General features: G+C 34.5%; 1 protein-coding gene across 6 annotated transcripts in view; it reads right to left on the bottom strand.

Annotated features, from left to right (window-relative positions):
* The window catches only part of ULK4 (unc-51 like kinase 4), a 257,174-nt gene that overhangs the window by 132,559 nt on the left and 102,932 nt on the right, over positions 1–21,683 (bottom strand). For all 6 annotated transcript variants that reach the window (XM_054814066.1, XM_054814067.1, XM_054814068.1 and 3 more), the window contains 2 exons: positions 18,043–18,135; positions 472–520 (listed from right to left, as the gene is read on the bottom strand). In XM_054814066.1, coding sequence (XP_054670041.1) covers positions 472–520; positions 18,043–18,135 — 142 coding nt within the window. The remainder of the gene's footprint in view (positions 1–471; positions 521–18,042; positions 18,136–21,683) is intronic.

Below are 21,683 nucleotides of genomic sequence, written 5' to 3'. Positions count from 1 at the left end.
TAAGTGGCAGATCATACTTAGGGGTGGAAATTCTGCATGTGACTATCCAAATTCATATCCCTCATACTTTAAATTAAAAGAAATTCTAAAAGCAAATAGTGGGAATTGGCATTATCATGCTAATAAAACACAAGTTCCTCAACATTTGTTGCCTGGGTTGGGAAAATATATAGTTCTAATTAAGGATCAAGCTCATTAATTCTATTTTTCAGGTTTATATTTGGTTTAAAAAAGAAAAAAGTATTTATCTTATAAAATAAACTATTTATACCGGTAGATTAGTTGGCGAGAACCATGTACATGGCTGCTTATACTAGATTCTTTTGTACTGATAGACTATTCGCTTTCATTTTATCAACATAGTATTATTTTATCAACATACCTAATGAAACTTACTAGTTTGACGTGATTTGGGAGATATGATACCTACCTATTCGTACACATATGTAAAAAAATTTAAAATATTCTTACCAAGATGACTTGGAAAAGAACTGGAAAAAGATGGATTTCTTCCACAAGGCTGTAAAAACATATTTTAAGATTTATTTTAAAAGACAGGAAGTGAATTCTTATTTAACACGTTAAACTCACAAAAGGAGCAGAGTAGTACAATAGTTGTTGCCAAAATCCATGACCCAGAACCTCAGCCTTTGACTAGCTCTCAACAAAAAATGAGCTCCACTTCAGCTATTAAATAGAAACAGCAATGTTACACTGCTTTGGAAATTACTTTTAGGTCTGCTTCACTGATGCAATTCAAGTGAGTGCAACAGTAATTAAATTAATATTTTTTAATGGCAGAAATTAATCAAATTTCAGAAATATAATACTATACATACTATGAAACAGTCTGTGTGCACCATTAAATAATTTGAATTAACAGACTTGGCACACACAGTGAAATTCAAATATGCTGTGTTTTTTAAAGCATGCTACATTAACTAACTTCTTGGGCTTAACATATTAATATATGACACACTTGTTAGCCACTTTTCTTGACAATACTGAGGAGTGGTTACCCAAAAGACTTTAGCTATATTCTCCTGAATTTCAAAACCAGATATAAACAAACATATATATATACACACACACTTACAAGAAAGAAGAATATTCACAAAAAACAGTAATATATTAATGCAGTCTTTTCTATTCTTAGAACCCGAAACACTTATTATTTATGAGTAAAGCATCTGTTTCCCTCACAAACACTACGATGACACATGAATTGTACGATTATATACTCTTTCCTGTACTATACCATCTAATTTGAAGAATGATTCTCCATTTTCCTTACACAGTGTAGTAGATGCCTATTCACCAAACACCACTGACACCAAATTGTGAGTTTCAAAGATTTTTCTCTTGTGTCTTTATAACATTACTGAAGTCCTTCGTAAACAATAGGTAGGTTTAGCCTTGTGATACAGCTATAAGACAAGATTGTATTATGAACATCCATGTAATAAGTGCAAAACTCAAGCACAGAGAGAATTATCTGAAAGTGTTGAGGATGTCCACTATGACTGTATGCTCAACATGAGACAGATGCTTTTGAACAGTTATTCAGGGGACTCAGCATAAAACATATAACAAAACTGCCCTGTAAGTAGTATGTCAGTTAAAACCACAAAGTTATATTATGTAGTTCTCTATGAATAAACAGAGGTTATATTTGACTAAAATAAGCATTCAGTTTCATATCTGTGTAATACCCTATGCTGGCTTCTGGTACAATGATAATCAGATTAATTCTGATTGGTAAACTATTTGTTAAAAAGAACACATACGTTCCTAAAATTACATGTTTCCATTTAAGACACTTCATTCATGTCCAGTAGGAAAGAGAAGACGACATTATTTTCATGGATAGTGTAAGCTAAAGCACTAGACTGCGAACTGAAGCAACGAAAAGGAATTGCACACATTCTTCTACCAACTTCATGAAAAAACTGAAAGGGGGCTAGAACAAACATCCAAGGGTCATAAAATAATAAAATGTTTCATTTAGGTTAATGTCACCTCTCAGAGCCCTGATCATTCATTTTTTCTGAAATCATGTTATGTAAAGAAAATATAATAAGGTAATAAGGAATGAAAGGCATGCTAACAGAACAACCATATTTATGAAGAACTGAGAAATACAGACAGATATGTGCATTAAGTATAAATAATGGTTTCCTATTTCATGTTCTTTTCCTATTTCTCTGGTACTTGCATTCACCTAAATGTAATAATGATGACCATATAGAATCTATATGAACTCAGGGTAGGAGCAGGAGCTTAGCGTAAGGAGATTTATTACATTGTACAGCACTGGGATGTGGAGCTAGAGACAAGTAAAACACATCCACTAAATTGGTGAACACATAACAAAACAATATAATTGTATACGCCTATATAAACATGTTTAACGTAGCTACATAACAGCCTTGTTCAACCAAATGTGTTCAATTTTTCTTGCATAAAGAAACACATAAAAGCACAAGTTATACCCAACAGAAAATGTAATACATTGAGAGAGAAAGAAGAGTTTATGTAAGGAAAGAAATTCATTATTTCTAAGTTTAGAAGCTTGAATTTAAGGACAATTTATGTTCTTATTAAGTTGATGGAAAAAATATCCATATGCAAGGAAATGCCAACAAGTTCCCTACATAGGTCAGTAGAACCTGAAAACTATTCTCCTCTGTGCCATCTAACAACACTTGAATAGACTGTTATGGCACCTTGGACACAGTCAAGTCATAAGAGAGTTCCAGGATTGCAGATAGGAGAGTTGTTATATTTGAGGTTAATTTTCCAGGGCCAAATCTACTAGTTAAAATTAAAAGCGTAGACCATGCCTATAAAACAGAATTTTGCTGATGTGGGTATAACAATCCTGGATGTAAAAAAGGTCATTTAAACATCACAGACTTCCAAAAAGAGCAACTACTGTAATAGCAATCATACTGATAAAATGAAGTATTGCCAGCACAAACCTTCTTATGCTTAAGGCATATTGGAATTACTTACCCCAGCAAAAGCTGCTTGCTTTGCTACATAAGCAGCATTTAAACTGAGAACACATTGGGAGTACAATACAATTGAATACCAAGAATAGCTAAGCAATCCTAGTCTAGACAAAACCTAGAAAAACTCTTTTGTGGTAAAGAACAAATTATGAAACAATTAGTTTCAAAAACTGTAAGCAGTCCTGTCTGTTGCAGTGTTATAAAGTCAGCCATACCTTCTGCTGAGATAAGCCAAGACAAAACTGGAGCCACTATGGCTATTCTTAAAGGTCACCTGCAAACCTTTATGATTCAAATAAGAAATAGATGCAGCCTTTAAAAACAATTATATACATAACTTAGCTAAAGCATAAAGTCACATCAAGCAATGTATTAAGACAAAGCTTAAATCTGATTTACCCCAACTTTGCATATATATGCACAAGAGAGCGCGACATTACCACATTCTTCATTGCTATCTTACATAGTTTTACAAAGGAAATATCTTAAAGCAGTTGAAAGAGTTTAGCTATGGAATTTATTTCACAGAATAGTCATATTCTAAATCAAAAGTAGTTTGGTTCTTTTTAGACTTTTATAAAATTTATATTAAATTAGGTCCTATTCTGTTTGGAAATCATACAGAATCATAATCATACATAAGCAAATCATAATGCTAAACATCAAGTACTTGCATTGTCTTCTCACTTAAATGTACACCCAAATAAACAACAGTGGCTCAGAATAACTGGTCATCTGATTTTATAAGACTTGCCAGCAGTACAGTCTCGATTTTTAACACTCTAACATTCTTTGTCTGATGAAAAAGCAATAGGACATTTAAGTTGTATGTGTTCAAGCTGGCTATTATACCAAGTTAGGAAAAAAAATTCAGAGTGAAATCAATAAAACTTCTAATCTTGTGTCACTGACAAAGCAATTTAAGAATGTCCCTATTTTATTCCTCTCATTAAAGTTGTCTAACAATTAAATATTCTTATTTAGCACTTTTTTTAAACTAAACTTTTTCAGTAAATTCTCCCCTCAAATACAAAATCATAAATTCTACATGTCCAGATGGCTGTTTTCCTCCTTTATAGGTAGGATTTACCTGTAGGTAGGCTATACCTACAGTGGCAGCTGGTCCCTAAATAAAGGTAACAGGGCAAAAATCTTCCATAAAAATACATTGTAGTGAATTTAAAAAATTTAAAATTATAAAAAGATATATTTCTGCTCTTAAGTCACTTCATTTTCAAAAATCAGTATATTATAGTATTGTCATAAGTTTTTATAAAAAAAGCCAGAGATTACTACACTTGGAGTAAACACTACTAATTAGTGAGTCTTTCACTTCTCATTATATAGAATAAGTACCTTTTCTAGAAAGGACTGCAATACAACAAATACAACATACCTCACAATAAAAACCAGCAGTTAATACACAAACAGAATTTGATTTGGACCCCTGACAAATTACTTAAGAGTTCATGCTCTTTACACCATGATGCACTGCAATCTGCTGCTGTTTGTGTCTGTATTTTTGGACTGGATCATTCACAAAATAACCCCAAACCCACAAGTGTGCAAATGTTTGTATTATCAAATTGAAAAGCCGCAAAAAAGGCTAGAGAATAAACACAAAATGGCAAACGCACCCACGACCTTATGCTGCTATAGCAGCATAGAAAGACAGAAAGTTGTTTGAGATGGTCAACTGGAAACTTGATTTCACTCTCAAACAGCAAGTAAACTCATGGATATGAGTTTCTAAGTTGGAACAGCCTCTCAGAGCCACTGGTACATTCAATAAATTAGAGAAGAGTTCACATAAATTTACTCTTTTTGGGTGAATCCCAAATAATAAAGGCCCACCACTGAACTGGAAAGTTTCAAAGTCATCTTACTGCCACGCTTTCATACCATGCCCTTCAGCAGCTGTTCAAAGGCAAAGACAATGACCATTGATTTTAAGAAATATTATACCAAGGCACAATTTACAATGGTACCTACCATAAAATACATCAGTGAGAAGATCTATCAACCTTATCTTTAGGGGTCCAATTATTTTAAAGTCAATTTTCTTGAAAAGAGTTATTCTTCAATTCCTAAGCTTTCTCAGCTACTGTAGTTTACATTTCAAATGACCCAGGGGGCAAGGAGGAAGAGAGAACTTTTGGCCTTTCTGCAGGCATAAAATTATGTTGGATATAGAATAATTAGATTCTTATTTAATGCTTTACTTTTTGTAGGAGATAGAAAAGGAAGATAAACACAACAATGAAGATCTGTAATGTAGGAGATATGCAGTGACATTATTTGATGATTATATTTTACAGATCTTTCACAAGTGTATAATTAATATTGAACATGAGAAACCTAACAAGGAAAGGCTGACTGCTATTCATAAACACAAAGCAACAACATTTGAGAATTAAAATAAACATACAACTCCCCTGTAAGAAAAAATATCTGAAGTGGGATATTTCTTCTTTCAAATATCTTGAGTATTTGCTACAACTGTCAAAGCATGTGAAATTCAAGGAAAATATTTTTCAATAAGTATAAAATGAAGATTTGTATTAAATGTACTAATCCATAGCAGTTTTGGTTTTATCATGTATCAGCAGTTGAATTGTTAATAACTTCCAGTAATTACGTGGTGAAATGAAATGGGTTTACTTTCAGTTCCAGCAAAAGCTCAAAAATTGTCTGTTTTACACGTTTACTGGAAGGGTATCAATGCAATCCCAGTCACTTTGCCAGCAGTTTCAGCAAGCTTACTAAAGGAGAACCATTTGTATTTTCAATTCCTGTTCAGTTTCCAGCTTCAAAATTTGTATTTTTATAGGAATATTTGTCTTTTGATATGTTTAAGCCACAATGTATTGTGTTTTACCAATTTCCCATTATTTTTTACAATTTTATGCTTGCCTATTCACAAGTAGTATAGAATACCTAACCAACAATCCCAAAATAAAGTGTCCCCCTTTTTTTATATAAAATCATAATACAAAATGATTCCCAGTCAGTGAAGCAGAAATTGCAAGAGGACATGAAAATTACATTAAGTAAAAAAAAAAAAAAAAATTAGAAGTGTATGTGTTATCAGCCCCAAATATTACATACCTACAACATGGTATAAAACAAGAAAATGTTATGACTAAAAGCTTGAGGGGTACTAAGGGTTATAGTACCCTTAAGGGTTAAATGAACTCTGCTCTGCACATTGAGTGGCAACATAAAATCTCTGCATTACTGAAATTATATCAATTTCCTGCTTTTCAGGGTATATAATTTTTGTTTCACTTTTGAAAAAAATTACATGAAGTTTGGTTCCTTAAAAACATCTGATTGAAAAAAATTGTATTTCTTTCCCTTGAGTACTAAGTCCTAAGGGATATTTTGCTTGAAAAATTTATATTAATATTTCCATTATGCATTATCTTCATGGTCTCTTGACACCTATGAGTCAATGCTTCCTCCTAGCTTTGAAAAGTAATTGATTTTTTCTAAAACATTAGAAATACATATTCAAGCCCTTTTCAATAGTCTCCCATTTTCTTCCTTTCCAAGATTATAAAATATCTTAATTTACACTGATAGCAAGGATTTGAGATTTAAGCCCACAGTGTTCCAATTCATATTGTTGATGACACTCTAGAAAGGACAAATGACTTCTCTGAATGGACTGTCGGTGAAGCGCTAGGATCTATACTGTGAAGTAATATGCCAGGCTATTCCTAGTTGACCAGTACCATCTAAATAAAAAAAGCAACATTCCTCCTGAGATTAGATCGGGGTTTTTTGTGGGTTTTTGCTTGGTTGCTTTTTGTTTCTTAAACAGAGTTTAGCTTTCTGTATATAATAAATTTAGCTGGTTCCACTGTCAGCTACAAATATAGTCCAATATTGCCAGTGATAATACTTACACACCACAGTTTTCAGTTTGTTCAGTGATATGTTTCAATATGGATACATGGTTGATAATTTTTCTATTCCACTTATCTCTAAGAAACCAAAACAGGGAAACTACGCATTGATTTACATATTATACAAACTTGTAGAAAATTACAGAAACTGATTTACAAAGCCAGAAACTGACACTAACTGTAGTTTTAATTCAGTTTTCCATGATCATTTGACAGAATTTTTTCCTCTCACTGTGCATAACAATCAAAACTGGATTCTGAGCTCTACATGCTGTTACTAGAAACTAGAATTTACTAGAGAACAAAAGCTCAATTTAGGGACAATTTTCAAAATTTAAGGTGAATCTATACCACAATTTGCAAATATCCTCAAAATTATTCTATTCAAACTGTCTTAACACATTTTAACATTAGTTTTATTTCACTCTGAAAGAAAACATTTTCAGGAAAACTGGATTCTACTAATGTGTCCAGTCTTAGACAAAATAACTGGATGATTGTTCTTTCTGCTAAAGACTGACTTAGGAGACTCATTTCCAAGTCCCTGATCAATTTGATTGAAAATGATTTAGTAAGTACGCCAGTTACAAGGCTCAACTGAACCAAAGCATGTCAATCATCCATTCCGAATTTTGGTATTTCACTGAAGTATATCATGTTATTTTGTCTAAACTAAAACATAATCTCAATGAAATTTTGTTAAGAGTTCATGCTACCAGAATGGACAGTAATGAGGACTTAAGAATGATATAATAATCAATAAGAGTTCTGTGGAAAAGAAATGCAAATCTTTCTTTAAAAATACACATCTCTCAATCAGGCTCTTGGGATGTCTATAAAAATAACCATATTTCTTCATAAACTTTCAATAGCAGATGAATTAAAACATAATGAATTTCAAGTATGGTCAAGTGATCATGATAATTTCTGATATACTTAGTCATCTCCTGAAGTATCAGAAACAACACAATTAAAACTCTTTTAATTACAATTACAGTACCTTACTCTGAAAACTGATTTTTAAGAAGTAGTATGCCTCAAGAAATGTTTCAGTTTAAGGATGAAGTTCACTAATCGTCACAAATCAAAATTATGAAAGTCTAGTAAATCTTACTTCCATTACGGATCCTAAACCATTTTTTTAGCAGAGCATTTTTGATGCTGTTGCTGTTAAAGCTTGAAGACTAATATTTCCTGAAGTTTTTGTCAGGTTGTGACTGCATATTTTAGACTGTTATTGTATCCAACTGGAAAATAAGAAAAACAATTCCATTCTTCCTTGAGTTTTAAAGACTTGTTTGAAGGCAAGGAAGCACAACAACATTAATCCTTTTTCCAATTCTGCTACTTTTTAATATTATATTAAATAAAAATTGCATTAGAGTTTTTATAAGCTACTTTTCTGATTTTTATCATAAAATACATCTTGATGTTTCACAAAACTATAATATTGTCTAGAATAAATCACCAGCTGATTAGACAAGTTATTTCAACCATATTTCAGATACTTTTCCAAAGCCTTTTAATATTTTTTAAAGTATTTGTGTATTTAAAACTTAAAAGTCAAGCCTGACTGAGATTTCAGCCCTAAGTAGACATAATTTCTCTAAACATAATATCGTCGTTTGCTAAATAATTTTAACTGATTTGCTATACGAAAAAGTTTCAGACAACTCTGAAAAATCTTTAAGTCACATGATTTAGTTTTAGGTAGTCCTGCAAGGAGCAGGGAGTTGGACTCCATTGTTATGGGTCCCTTCCAATCTGAGATATTCTACGATTCTATGATATGAAAAACACAATAGTATGGCAAGCAACTTTTTCTTACTTCTGGCCTTCTATAGCTAAGCACTCTCATGCCTGAGAGTGTTCATGCAGAACTACTTGCACAAATCAGGATTGCAATTAGTCTTTTACATCAACCAAGACCTTTGGTTATTATTCTTATGCCTAAAAATTATAAACACAGTCAGTTAAAAGAAAGAACGAGGGTGAGAAAGTATTTCATTCACCAACAAAATCAACACTCTACCAGTAACCCTGGAACATTTTCAAGACGGCAAAGCATTCACTTTACACCTCAGACTTCCAACACTTTGTTAGTCAGATGATGATAATGAAAGCTTCTGAACACATATGGTTTTTTTGAAACGTGATCTGTAAGGTGTAAACATAAACACATCCATCTGCTAAATTACTGAGCTGTGTTTTCAATGCACTAAATAAGGTAAAGTAGGCCTTATGCCTTCAACCTAACTCATTTGAGACTCCTCTCTTTTTACATTTCGTGCAGATCATGCCACAGCAAGGAAGCAGCATAAAGGACATAATGCTCTAAAATACAATCTACAGTACTGTAATTCTTTCTACATATTCTACCTCCCCCCCCCCAAAAAAAAAAAAAAAAGAGTTCTTACTGAATTTAAAATAAAATAAAAAAACAAACACCTTTGGATTGATAGAGAGATGGCTGACTGGGGACAAATGGAAGGGTGCGGGTGAGATAAAAGCAAAGGTCACAGTTCACACACCAGAGGTTTTTTCTTCAGGCAGTCAACTAACATTGATTTCCAGTGTCCTCAATTCCAACAATATTTCGGTCTACTACATGACAAAATGGCTGTCACAACCTCTGAAGAATGGCAGAAGTTTGAAAGAGAGATACAACAGAAGGCTGGTAAGCCTTCCACAAAGCAAGACTTCTTCTTCACAGAAGCACTTGTAATCAAGCATCTCTTAAATATTTAAAAAAAATAATTAAGGAATATCTAAAGGAGAAAAGAGCCATTAAAGTGAACTTAAGCCCTCCGTTCAACAATGGGATTAAAATCTGAATTGAAAATGAACATCAACATTTCAGATTTTAATTTGAGTAGAGACTGCAGTTCTTGCATGTGTGATTAACCTCTAATTGTTCTTTCTATGCAGAAGGAAGAAACTGATAAATATTTTGGAACTCTCTAAAAATCCAAACCCATTTTCTGTTACTGAAAGGAGGACACAAGGGCAAATCCATTCTGAGCTGAAAAAAAATCTAGGTAAAAATGAAGCTTTTAAAAAATTACTTTTTAGTAAATATTAACTACATAGCTATGAAATAACCTTATCTGCATTCATTTAGTAAGCAGATAGAACACCACCACTCAGTGTTACAATAACAAGGTTATCTTTCAGTCCTCTATTTCCTCCATTTAAAAAAAAAAAAAGAACAAACCCACAAAAACTACCTAAAATATATTATTTAAAAAATAAAAATAAAAAAAATAAAGGCATGAGCAAGAAAATGTTGAGAAAACATTTGGGAATAGTAGGATTTAGGTGTCCTCATGGTCCTAGAATTTCCAGTCATAAAAAGTAAAAGTATCTATCTTTATATATGTGGAGAATATGGACCTAAAATCGGATTTGCAATATTCAGAACACTGAGCAGGGATCTGGCTGATCTAACAAGTACGAAGGCTTAAAATGCTCCTATCTTCTAGGTTCAGTAATCAATACTCAGTTAGGATTCACAGTCTCAGGTATTATTAACTTCTTTTCTTTTTAAAAAGGGTAGTCTGGGGGTTTTGTTTTGATGGTTAACAAATGTCTCCCTTAGAAGTTTAAGGCACACCCAGGTTTCAAAATGCTTTCACAATCCCAGCCTTCTCTCTTCAGGGAAATTTAGCTAGTCAGTAGGCTCTGTTCACTCTACAGAGGGTAACACTCCAACCTCTCTTTGTCAAGCTGTCCTACTGAAGAGAAAAAGAATTAGAGGTTTATTAGACCACAGAAGGAGAAAATAAATTACTTTGTCACCTATTTTTTTAGTTCATCATCTGGCACAGTGAGATCAAAGTGTATACCTTGTTTAAAACTCTTTGCTTTCATAGGAGAGATTTAAAAGACAGAAATTGTGATATGACTGGATACTAACTTTTGAGAAAAGTTGTATGGGGTGGTGTGAAAATCTGGGTATTACAGACATTCTAAGCTGAACAAATGAGTAGAAGCTATTCTGAAGAACAGAACTGGTGGGCACACACAGAGAAAGAGCCAAGCCATTCATTTTAAAGAGATGAAATGTCAAATCCATGACAGATTTTTGAGGAAGCCAGTCAGCACGTGGACAACGAAGAGCTGATTTATACAGTATTCTTGAGCTTTCAAAATGTATTTTATAAGGACCCTTACTTTAAAAATAGGCAGGACTGTTCGGATTGCTAAAGGTACTGCTAAAGGAGACAATACGCCAGAAATTTATGAAGTCGTGCATGCTTCTCTTTCAGTGTAAGAACTTGATGGCATCAAGTTAAGTGGCAAGTGCCAGAGTAAACAAAGAAATCCAACGAAAACTCCTAAAGATGGTAAGTCTTCACATGCAGGTGATTATGCTATGTAATAACTATTAATGCTGAAAGTTATTTGTCAAATATCTTTTTGAATCCATGTAAATGAAATTAAAATTACTCATCAAGGGTTACTATCTACAGAACAACATGTCTTCTTATACAGCTTCTGAAAGAAAAACCTCACAGGGGGCTGAGAAAGCCTGCAGAAAGTATTGCCACTCACTTGCCTTTTTCCTATAGTCTTCTCTGGGCACCTATAGTTGAACACAAAACAATGGATTGGATGGTGGTTTAGATTTGCTTCATACTGAACAAAGGATTTGTGGCAGAGCTGAATTCACTCAAGTCTGCAACTCCAACTGTAGTACCCTAAGCAGCTGACTCTTCCACACTATCTGCTAATTTTTTATTTGCTATTTATATTAACAATGGCAAAAATTCACTATTGAAAGTAAAAATAACCAAGAATGAATGGTATTTTCTCCTTCTGTTCAATGCTTTACATTAAAAGAGTAAATATGTGAACTTTACAACATGACATTTTTCAATAACTGACTTTACAGTAACATCAAGTAGAAGCCTCATGTGCTGAACTTAGACATTCAGCAATTGATCAGCAACACGAAAGAGGAAACAAAATTACAGTTATAAGGTTAATAGCCAATTTCTTTACTAAAGGAGAATTTTTATAAAATGTAACACTAAGGAGTTGTGTTTTACATTAAAAACAGTGATTAGTATTACAATCAGTACATGACTAGACTATGAGAACTCACTTGCAATAATGAACTCTGACCACCGCCTTTGATGTGAATTAGAATGATGTGCGACATGACAACAGTGTTATTGGCTGACACACAACTTAACATTTCAAGGGTCTGTTTCTGGGAAAGTCTTCCTGTCTGGTGTTATTTAATAAAGCAGCATATGTGCAAATATTATAACAACTAATAGGAATAGCAAAGATCGTATGAATTCTTTGCTGGTTTATATTAGCATTATTTCTCTAACAAGAAAATGAGGGGGTTTACAACTCAATTTTCACAGATGTGAAACTACTGTAATCAGAATCAGGTTCAAAATCTACATAAATATTCTCCAAAGTTCTAAAAAAACCATATAATCCTCTGACAATCTCTCTCAATCCATCTGCATTGTGATTTTCTCACTAATGTTGTACACCGCTAACATGTAATTCTAGTGTTCAGTTCAGTTGGACTAGGCCTATAGGCTTGCCTGTTATCAGAACTCCTCCATATTATTTTATTCATATTCATTCTGCCCCTCCACTGTGCTCTTGTGAGACCCCACCTGGAGTACTGCATCCAGCTCTGAGGGCCTCAGTACAAGAGAGACATGGACCTGTTGGAGAGAGTCCAGAGGAGGGCCACAAAGCTGATCAGAGGGCTGGAGCACCTCTCCTATGAGGACAGGCTGAGAGAGTTGGGGTTGTTCAGCCTGGAGAAAAGAAGGCTCCGGGGAGATCTAATTGCAGCTTTCCAGTACCTGAAGGGGCCTACAGGAAAGATGGTGAGGGACTGTTTATCAGGGTGTGTAGTGACAGGACAAGGGGTAATGGGTTTAAGCTGAAGGAGGGTCGATTTAGATTAGATGTTAGAAAGAAATTCCTTACTGTTAGAGTGGTGAGGTACTGGAACAGGTTGCCCAGAGAGGCTGTGGAGGCCCCATCCCTGGAAGTGCTGAAGACCAGGTTGGATGAGGCTTTGGGCAACCTCGCCTAGTGGAGGGTGTCCGTGCCCATGGCAGGGGGGTTGGAACTGGGATCTTTGAGGTCCCTTCCAACCCAAACCATTCTATGAGTCTATGATTACAGAAAACAAGAAAACATATAAAAACAGAAGATCAGATCTATTTAGAAGCAAATAAACCTACTATGTAAAGTGAGCACTTCAACCTTAAACTAGAAAATTAAAATGACTAATGAGAAGAACAAAGTGTTTTAAAAGCAATTAATATAAGCCCACATTAATCAATTCACCAGGAAAGGGAAGCACTGAAGTGCTGGCCCTCTAGTAGAATGGCAAAGAAACTACAGCAGTAGTAGAAACTGCTAATAAGTGCTTGTGAACCAAATCACAATTCTACCAACACAAACCAAGTAAAAGCAACACCCTGAACTCCAAGATGTTTGCTTCGGTGGGTTTTTTCACCGTTTATTTTTTTGAAATCAAAGGCATGAATATTAGATAGACCACTTCAGTATATTCTGATATGTAAACAAATGCTGATGTAGAACATCATGATGTACGATAAGAGGATCAATCCATTACTAACAGCAATTCTAAAATAGGCCTTAATGATATTTAATAGATAATGCAGGGGTACAAACAGTAGCGTGAGGCTTGAAAATTGGACCATTCTTGGATGATTCTAAAGACATTGTGATAAAGAGTTACTTTAATTAGCCAAGACAATCTGCTGCAGTGTACAAGGTCTATCCATCTATCATCTTCACAGGTACTAGATCTGTGGTGTTTAGAAGTAGCAGATTTTTTTATTGCTCTTCAGGACCTTCCCATTTTGTTTTCTGCCACCTTTTCCCCTTTTCTAGAGCAGTGCCTAATGTCTGTCTGGGAAATTTACAGTAAGGACAGGAGGTGGGGAAGGTTCCTTAATTTGCTCCCCCGTCCTTCAATCCACCATAAATCTAAGAAGGGCCACACCATTAGTTTTTAGATTATTTTTTTCTCCCTCAAGAAATGACCTTAATTACAGAATAGTGGCACGTGTCCCACTCTCATGATTATTATCTAATGCAGTATCTGACAATCCCCTCACCTCCACTCTAGTTCCTTTACTGTCTCCCTTCCTTGCAGCCAAAAATGTCTATTTTAGCAATCCATAAAAAAATCAGACTCCACAGTTTTGAGTGTTTCGCTTTCAGATATATTAATGTCATCAAATGCCAGAAGTTTCTGACTAAAGGTAAGTCAAGTAGCTGCATGAAAGAGCACAGAGCAAAATATATAGCTACATTTCATAACCTCACCAAGAGCCAAGTTAAGAATCATGGTCCAGTTTAAATTTCCTGGAGTAGGCACAGTATAAAATACCTTAAAATAGTCAAAACATTTAAGAAGAGCTAATCGATACACCATATTAATAGAAACCAAGAAATTCACGTCAGCTCCTCCTTATTACTAGAAAAATCTAGCAATCTGATCATTACTGACCACAACAAAACAGTGTACAAGACAAAGCAGGAACCAAAATAACCCCAACCCTCAATGAACAGATTATGTCTGACTTTCTATCCGTACATATAACCTATATGTGAAGTTTATAAACACAGAAGGTATCTTCTGATACTGCTCTTTTTGAATACAGACTTTGCATAGTTAGATCAGATCTCGCTCTGCTGCAGACATTTGCTCCCACTGTGAGAAGCTCAGTTCCTCCAACAACTCCTTACACAAGTACAATCCACCAAGAGTAATTAACAAAGGGGGAAAAAAAAACCCCTAATGCAAATGTCCAGTAGTCCAGAGATTAATCATTAACTGAAGCTACATGTTTCCTTAGTATCAGTGATTTCTTTTAAAAATCATGAAAAAGATTAACTCTGCTATTAATTCTCACACTGGTTTTAATGTCCATAATTTTTCTTATAAACCATTAAAAATTATTGAAGAAAACAAAGCAATAGGTATTTAGGAGAGTGACAACAGATTATTATTAACACTCTTAAAGCCAGATCATTAGCTTTGAGCCAAGTATAAAATAGGCAACTGATAGACAAATTCTGTTCAAAGCTCATCCTTCAAATATCTGCTGTTTTCTTAGTAAATGAACTCTAAGTGAGGTTCTATCAGACAGCAATTGTTGCATGATGTAAAAACAGATATATAAGGGAAACACTCGACTCATTTATACTCTAATCCACTAAGGTGAAAACAAACAAGAAAACACTCATCCTTCTCTAAAACTGGATTTTCTTCCTGTGGATGCTCTTGTGATCAGATGTCCAAATACTTAATGTGCTCATAGAAACTCATTAAAGTTTGGTTTTGGTTTTTTTTACAGCTACCATCTTACACATGCTGGAACTTATGTTTGTGAGAGATCTAGTTCTGCAGCACATTAATGGGATATCACTAGAATTTTCCACTGCTAAATTGAAAAGCAATAGAGTGGAAGAGCTCCCATAATAGAGAAAGTTAAAAACTACCCCAACAGTGGAGCAGTGGCAAAGATTACAAGGCATTTTTTTGTATTCTTACAAAATATTAGTTATTAGAGGCATTCAAAGTATGTGTTGTACATTAGCAGTGTTTTATCATAAGCTTGTAAGACATTAAAATATAATATTTGAACATCTGTGCCTCTACCATATAGAACAAACTACTTGTAACAGAAAACAGAAGTGTCAAAAAATGGTAAGATGATCATCGAATGCTTTTCCTCTGATATTGCAACAAGTTAGCTGATTTACAGTATCAGCTATGAAAAAAATGAAACAAAGATTGGCATGTATCCATCTCAAGTGCTAAAATAAGAACTGCTCAAATGCTGATGTCTATCAGGAAGCACACAGGAGAAAGACTGAGGGAATGGGAAGAAGAAGAAAGATGAGTGTGAGATACAAGAAAAATGGTGGGATTAAAGAAACGAGAGAGCAAGAAAGAGAGAATGCATTAGGTGAACATGTATGAGAACAAGCTATCATATGGAATGAACTAAATAAAATACATTAGCCCTCATCCTCCTCCCAATTCACTCTTTTTTAGTTCAAAATAAGGTTAATAAGAATAGTTATTTTTGAAAGGCATGAAAACAGTAAGATAAATACTAACCGAACATTTTGTCATTTTACAATCTTTTTGCTACTGCCATTTTTATTCATTTAAAGTAAGTCCCAGGAGAAACCATCCATCCTTGAAAGCCAGGTATTGTGGACAAAATGTAAGCTTGGAGAAGCCAGAGAGACTCAATGAAAAGTGACTCGCATCACTGTCATTAGTACTAAAATATTGTAGTTTTTTCACAAAGAACAAATTTAATCCCAAAGGATTTGTGTCCAGTGTTCCTTATTTACTTCCAGTCACGTAAATCACAGACACTTTCCATGTGCCTAATGAAAGGGGCAAAAGCGAGCATATGCCTTGAGAAATTCTGAGCTACATGCATACTGATTAATTAGCCATCAAACCAAAACAGAATCAGTTCTGATCTAGTGTTCACTATAGCATGTACCCAGTTACCGTTTTGTTCACTAGACATTTGTGCAAATATGAGTATATTATTCACCTCTGTCACGCTTCTGATTCATCAGCTACTTCCAGCTAAAGTTATTGGGAAGTCAAAGAATCAGGAAGACAGACCAAGAGAACTGCATAAACTATGTTCCTTCAGAAATCTAGCCAAAGAAATTATTTAGTGAAAGTAAAAGAAGAAGGCCAGTAAGACCTGAGAAACAGAACAATTACAGATAAGTTAGTATCTGGAATCTAGTAGCCCATCCTTAAATAACAGTATGCTGGTATTTAAAATTATTAATAGTTCATTGGATATCCACAGCTGCTCTTTAATAATATTAAGAAAAGAATTTTGTCTGTTGTGATACAACCACGAGGATGAGTGTGCATGCACAATCTACCTACATTGAGCATAAGGACAAATACACGATTCCTCAAATAAAGAGAATTCATTAGGCAAAGTGTTGCTATAATATCCAGCATTCTAGTTACAGAAATAAGTTTTATAACTCTTAAAACATTAGCATATCTATAGGTTAATCGTAAAACTAGAAAGGCATACTATTTGTTTATATAATCCATAAAATCCTGCAGTATCATAAACAGCTTCTATGCAATAAAAATACAATTAAGTATGTTTACTGTATTCAAACCATTTAAAAATCTCAAGCCACTATGTCCTAGTTCATTTTTAGTCTCTTAAGTATGTTAAAGCACTGTTCACAGTAGCATCATAAAAGATTAAAAAAGGATGTTTTCATCTTTTGTAATAAAAACTGTCGGAAAACATATTACATTTCCTTCCTTATGTTTTTTTTTTTTTCTTCTTTCTTGTTGTGCTCATTTCAATCAATCAAAGCAAGACAGCATGGTATGCAGTGACTTCTTCGCCATAAAGACTATGAGACACCACAAACAGGCAATGGTGAGTGCAAGAACAACCTGATTTTCTGGGCAAATATGAGAAGAGGAATAGCTGCTTGTGTGCATACATATATGAGACATGCTTCCTTATTACTATCAACAAATGCAGTTTAAGTTCTATGCCACTTTGGAACAAGAAGAAAGAGACATTAAGATGCTTTTAAACATTTTGCGTGTACCTATATCAAACATTAAAATCTCTGTTTAGAAAGTTAAAAGGGTAGCTGTATTTGCAGAAAAACTGAACAGCTTTGAAGTGAATTGACTGGCCAAAATCTTTTAGAAACACCTCATCTTCATCCTAGTACAAATCTGCTTAGCTGGACAACAGTTTTCATAATGCTTTGGCTTGTTTATGGGTTTGTTGGGTTTTTTCTAAAGTTTTTAATGACAATTTTAATGTTAAAATTCTTTTGTCTCTGGTGTTTCATTGGCTAAATCCATATTAAAATAACCAGGATCATATGAAATTAGCACAAAAGATCTACGATTGTGTTCCATACCAAATACTCTTCAAGGATTTTCAAGTCAAAGTAGTATGACAGTAAGATCTAAGTTACTGTTAATTCCTAATGGAAAAAAAAAAAACCAAAAAACACCAAAACGGAAAGAACCCAGAACAACAGAGAATGTGTAGTTCCATCACCTCACAGAAGCAGGGCTGTGTTCAGTCAGGGCCACCAACAGTTTCAGAGCATACATTGGTACTGGGTCCGGAGCCATCAGAATGTGCTCATACCTGAAAGGGAAGAGGGAAAAGTAGTGAGAGTGAAGGGAAAAAAAAAAAAAAAAAAAAAAAAAGAAGTCAAGATGCATGTTAAAAAGTTGATATCAAAAAATACATCATTTCCCATTTCCAAAATTTATAAGCACAAAGGAAATATAATGCTGTTTGGAACTGTACAAAGCAATAAACAAGACTTACTTAGGAACAGTATTTTAAAACCAGCATTAGATTAACTTTTTTAAAGCATTAATAAAAGAACATATTTTTTACAGAGATACACAATTATAAAATATGTAATTTATAAAAACATGTGTATATGTAACATGTGTATGTAAATTATATTAATATATGTATTAAAATGTATTTTGTCTATATGCATATGATTTATTTCTTGATCTATATATTTTTATATATTAAAAAACCTAATCTTCAAGAGGCAAGTAGAAACCAAGCCTCAAAATGAGGTAGAAGATTTATTGGGTGCTCAGGAAGACCATCAACCAACTTATATATGATTAAGCTCTATATTTTGTTTACATAGTGATTTTTCTCAAAATGAAATATTTTACTTACAGAACACTCACATTGAGCGTTATGTTTTATTTCAAATTTCAAAAAAATATTGCTTTAACTACAGCATACTTCCATTCTCCAAGTAATACAGAACAGAACACTACAAAAGTATTTCAAAACAATGTTTATTGAGAGCTATGGCAGTGAAGATAAAACTACAAGAAAAACATCTATGAAACACGTCCAAATATCACCTCATGGAAATCTTGGTAAGGAAAAACAGGCTGCTGAAAACCCAAACAGACCTTGCTGTTGCTGCTAACATTCCAGTAATGCCCACCCAACAAACAGGACTATTTTCATTTTGTTTAAATCAAAATGTATCTGGAGGGCAACAGGATACAATGATGGAAGACAGAAAAATCTAAGCATAAAAACCCCACAGACTCAGCCATGTCAAAACACTGTCTTTGATTACAAATAGTGCTACTCTAAACATGTGGAAGTAATAGAATTGGAAACATAAATGTCTTCATTTGTAAAAGAAAAACCATGAAGAGTTAATGAAGTACAAATGAAAGGATGATTTGTAGGAAAGTGTGGTAGGTTATCATGTTTTATGCAAAGAAATCCTTCCACTACATTTTTTTCTTTTTGGGTTCTGATGGGGAGGGTGTGGAATCAAGCAAATCACCAAGAACTTTACTTCACATCTTGAGATCCCTAGTGCTGCCCAAACTGAGGAATCTGGATCACTTCCCATCAGCTGGGTGTTGGCATGTACCCCACTGTGTGCCAGCTCTTCACCGGAATGAAGGTCTCCTCTTCCCAGGCACCACACCTCAGCACTCTGATTTACACAGGAAGGAAATCTAGGAGGAGGTGCAGTGCTTTCCAGCCAAGTCTCTGATCCAGACAACTCTTAAGACGAGGAGGGTGAAGCACAGCAGCCGAGCATTCTTGATGTAGCCTGTGGGAGCTCCTTCACAGGGGCTAACATTCCCACACAAGCGCACAGCCTATGGGCAACATGTCATGGCTACTCTGTATGAGCTTGAATGTGCTGCCATAGAGCTGCAAACCACATTGGAGAAGCTACACAATTAACCAATTAGAGGTTAGTATTGGCTTCAATTCTTCAGTGATTAAAATCTCTCCTTTACAAATAACAGATTCCAGTTCCTGGAAGAAAACTATTTTTCATTGGTGATTAAAAAGTTCCTTTCGTCAAAAAAGAAGAAAATACTATAATGCATTAGTAGACACCAGTCCTGGAAGCCCTACATGAGAGCGATACATATTCCTACCAAACATAATGGGACTATGCAAATTTTTTTGCAGAATTTATGACTAAATCCTTTGAGGCAAGCAAAGATGCTATCACGTGACTTAGGTAGCAGAAGTCATCTGCTCACTGCATAAGACATGGATTTAGGTCTCCAAAATGGTAATTCCTAATAGTAATAATGAATGAATTAGCCATGCTAGCTTAAAAATCTGACACTTGGCAATATACTTGTTTTATTATAAACACATCAATACCTTCCCTGAATGATATCCACTTTAAACAATTTTATACCTTCTATGCATTACATTTGAGAAAGACTATTACTATTCTGCACACTTAGGATTCTAATTCCTCAGATTTCAATTAAAAACAGTCTCACTTTATTTCCTTATACTTGAAACTCTATTCCCCCCTCCACCCCCAAGATAACACTAGTAAAAAATATTTCTAAGGGAAAGTGCAGTGATTGATCAAAGCAAATACCATGTGAGAAAATGCAGATTACTTAAATGAACACCTTAGCAATTAATATAAAAAGATTGCCTGAATAAAGGCCATTAGGAGCTATGAATGCATGAACGTTCTGTGAAGGCAAAACATTCCATGCCTGAGATACTTTGTTAAATGAATGAGTTCATCCAATGATTTCCCTGCCACTTCAAAATACAAACCATCCTCAGTGGGATGGGGTAGAGAACTGGAAAAGTGAGGAAACTTGTGGGTTGAGATAAAGACAGTTTAATAGGTAAAGCAAAAGCTGCACATGCAGGCAAAGCAAAACAAGGAATACATTCCCCGCTTCCCATCAGCAGGCAGATGTTCAGCCATCCCCAGGAAAGCAGGGCTCCATCACACATAACGGTGACTTGGGAAGACAAACTCTATCACTCCGAACATCTCTCCCTTCCTTCTCCTTCTCCCAGCCCCTTATATGCTGAGCATGATGACATATGGTATGGAATATCTCTTCGGTCAGTTTGGGTCAGCTGTCCTGGCTGTGTCCCCTCCTAACTCCTTGTGCACCCCCAGCCTACTCGCTGGTGGGGTGGTACAAGAAGCAGAAAAGGCCTTGGCTCTGTGTAAGCACTGCTCAACAACAACAACATCTCTGTGTTATCAACACTCTCTTCAGCACAAATCCAAAATAGCCCCATAACCAGCTACTATGAAGAAAACTCTATCCCAACTAAAACCAGCACAATTGCAAGGAGGTTTTTTGTCAATCTTTTCTATAAACAACAGTGACAAGAGTACCTAGAGACTTGGGGATATGGATTCTCTCAAGCTCTTAAAAAAGACTAAACATTTTATCGACAAATTATCTCAAGTATCTTGGACTTTGTACTTGCAGAACTGGCTTGGCGGTCTACTAAGAACAAGCTACATAATCTTTCAAATGAAATAAAACTTCATTTACACATTCCTCTCCTTTTGCTGGTTCTGGCACAAATTTCAAATTATGATATATAATTAGGAATATTAAGAATTAGATGAAAGAGAGCTGATGTCACAATTTCTGATTAAAAAAATCTGGTTATGTAAGAAAGTATTTATCTTGTATTCATTTTCTATAGCTGAAAGTTTCATTTTGTTTATGAAATGCTCAGGAAAATAACCTTTCAGTGAACTGAAATTAAAAGACACAATTTCATTCAATTCAATCAAAATCTTGTGAGGAAGTTAACTTTCAGTTCTTAAAAAGCAGAACTAGATGGGATGGAAATACCACTTCCCCACACAGACTGCCCAAGAACAAACA

The sequence above is a fragment of the Grus americana genome, chromosome 2 (genome assembly GCF_028858705.1).
Source record: "Grus americana isolate bGruAme1 chromosome 2, bGruAme1.mat, whole genome shotgun sequence".
Lineage (NCBI taxonomy): Eukaryota > Metazoa > Chordata > Aves > Gruiformes > Gruidae > Grus > Grus americana.
This window is presented reverse-complemented; position numbering and strand designations above follow the sequence as displayed.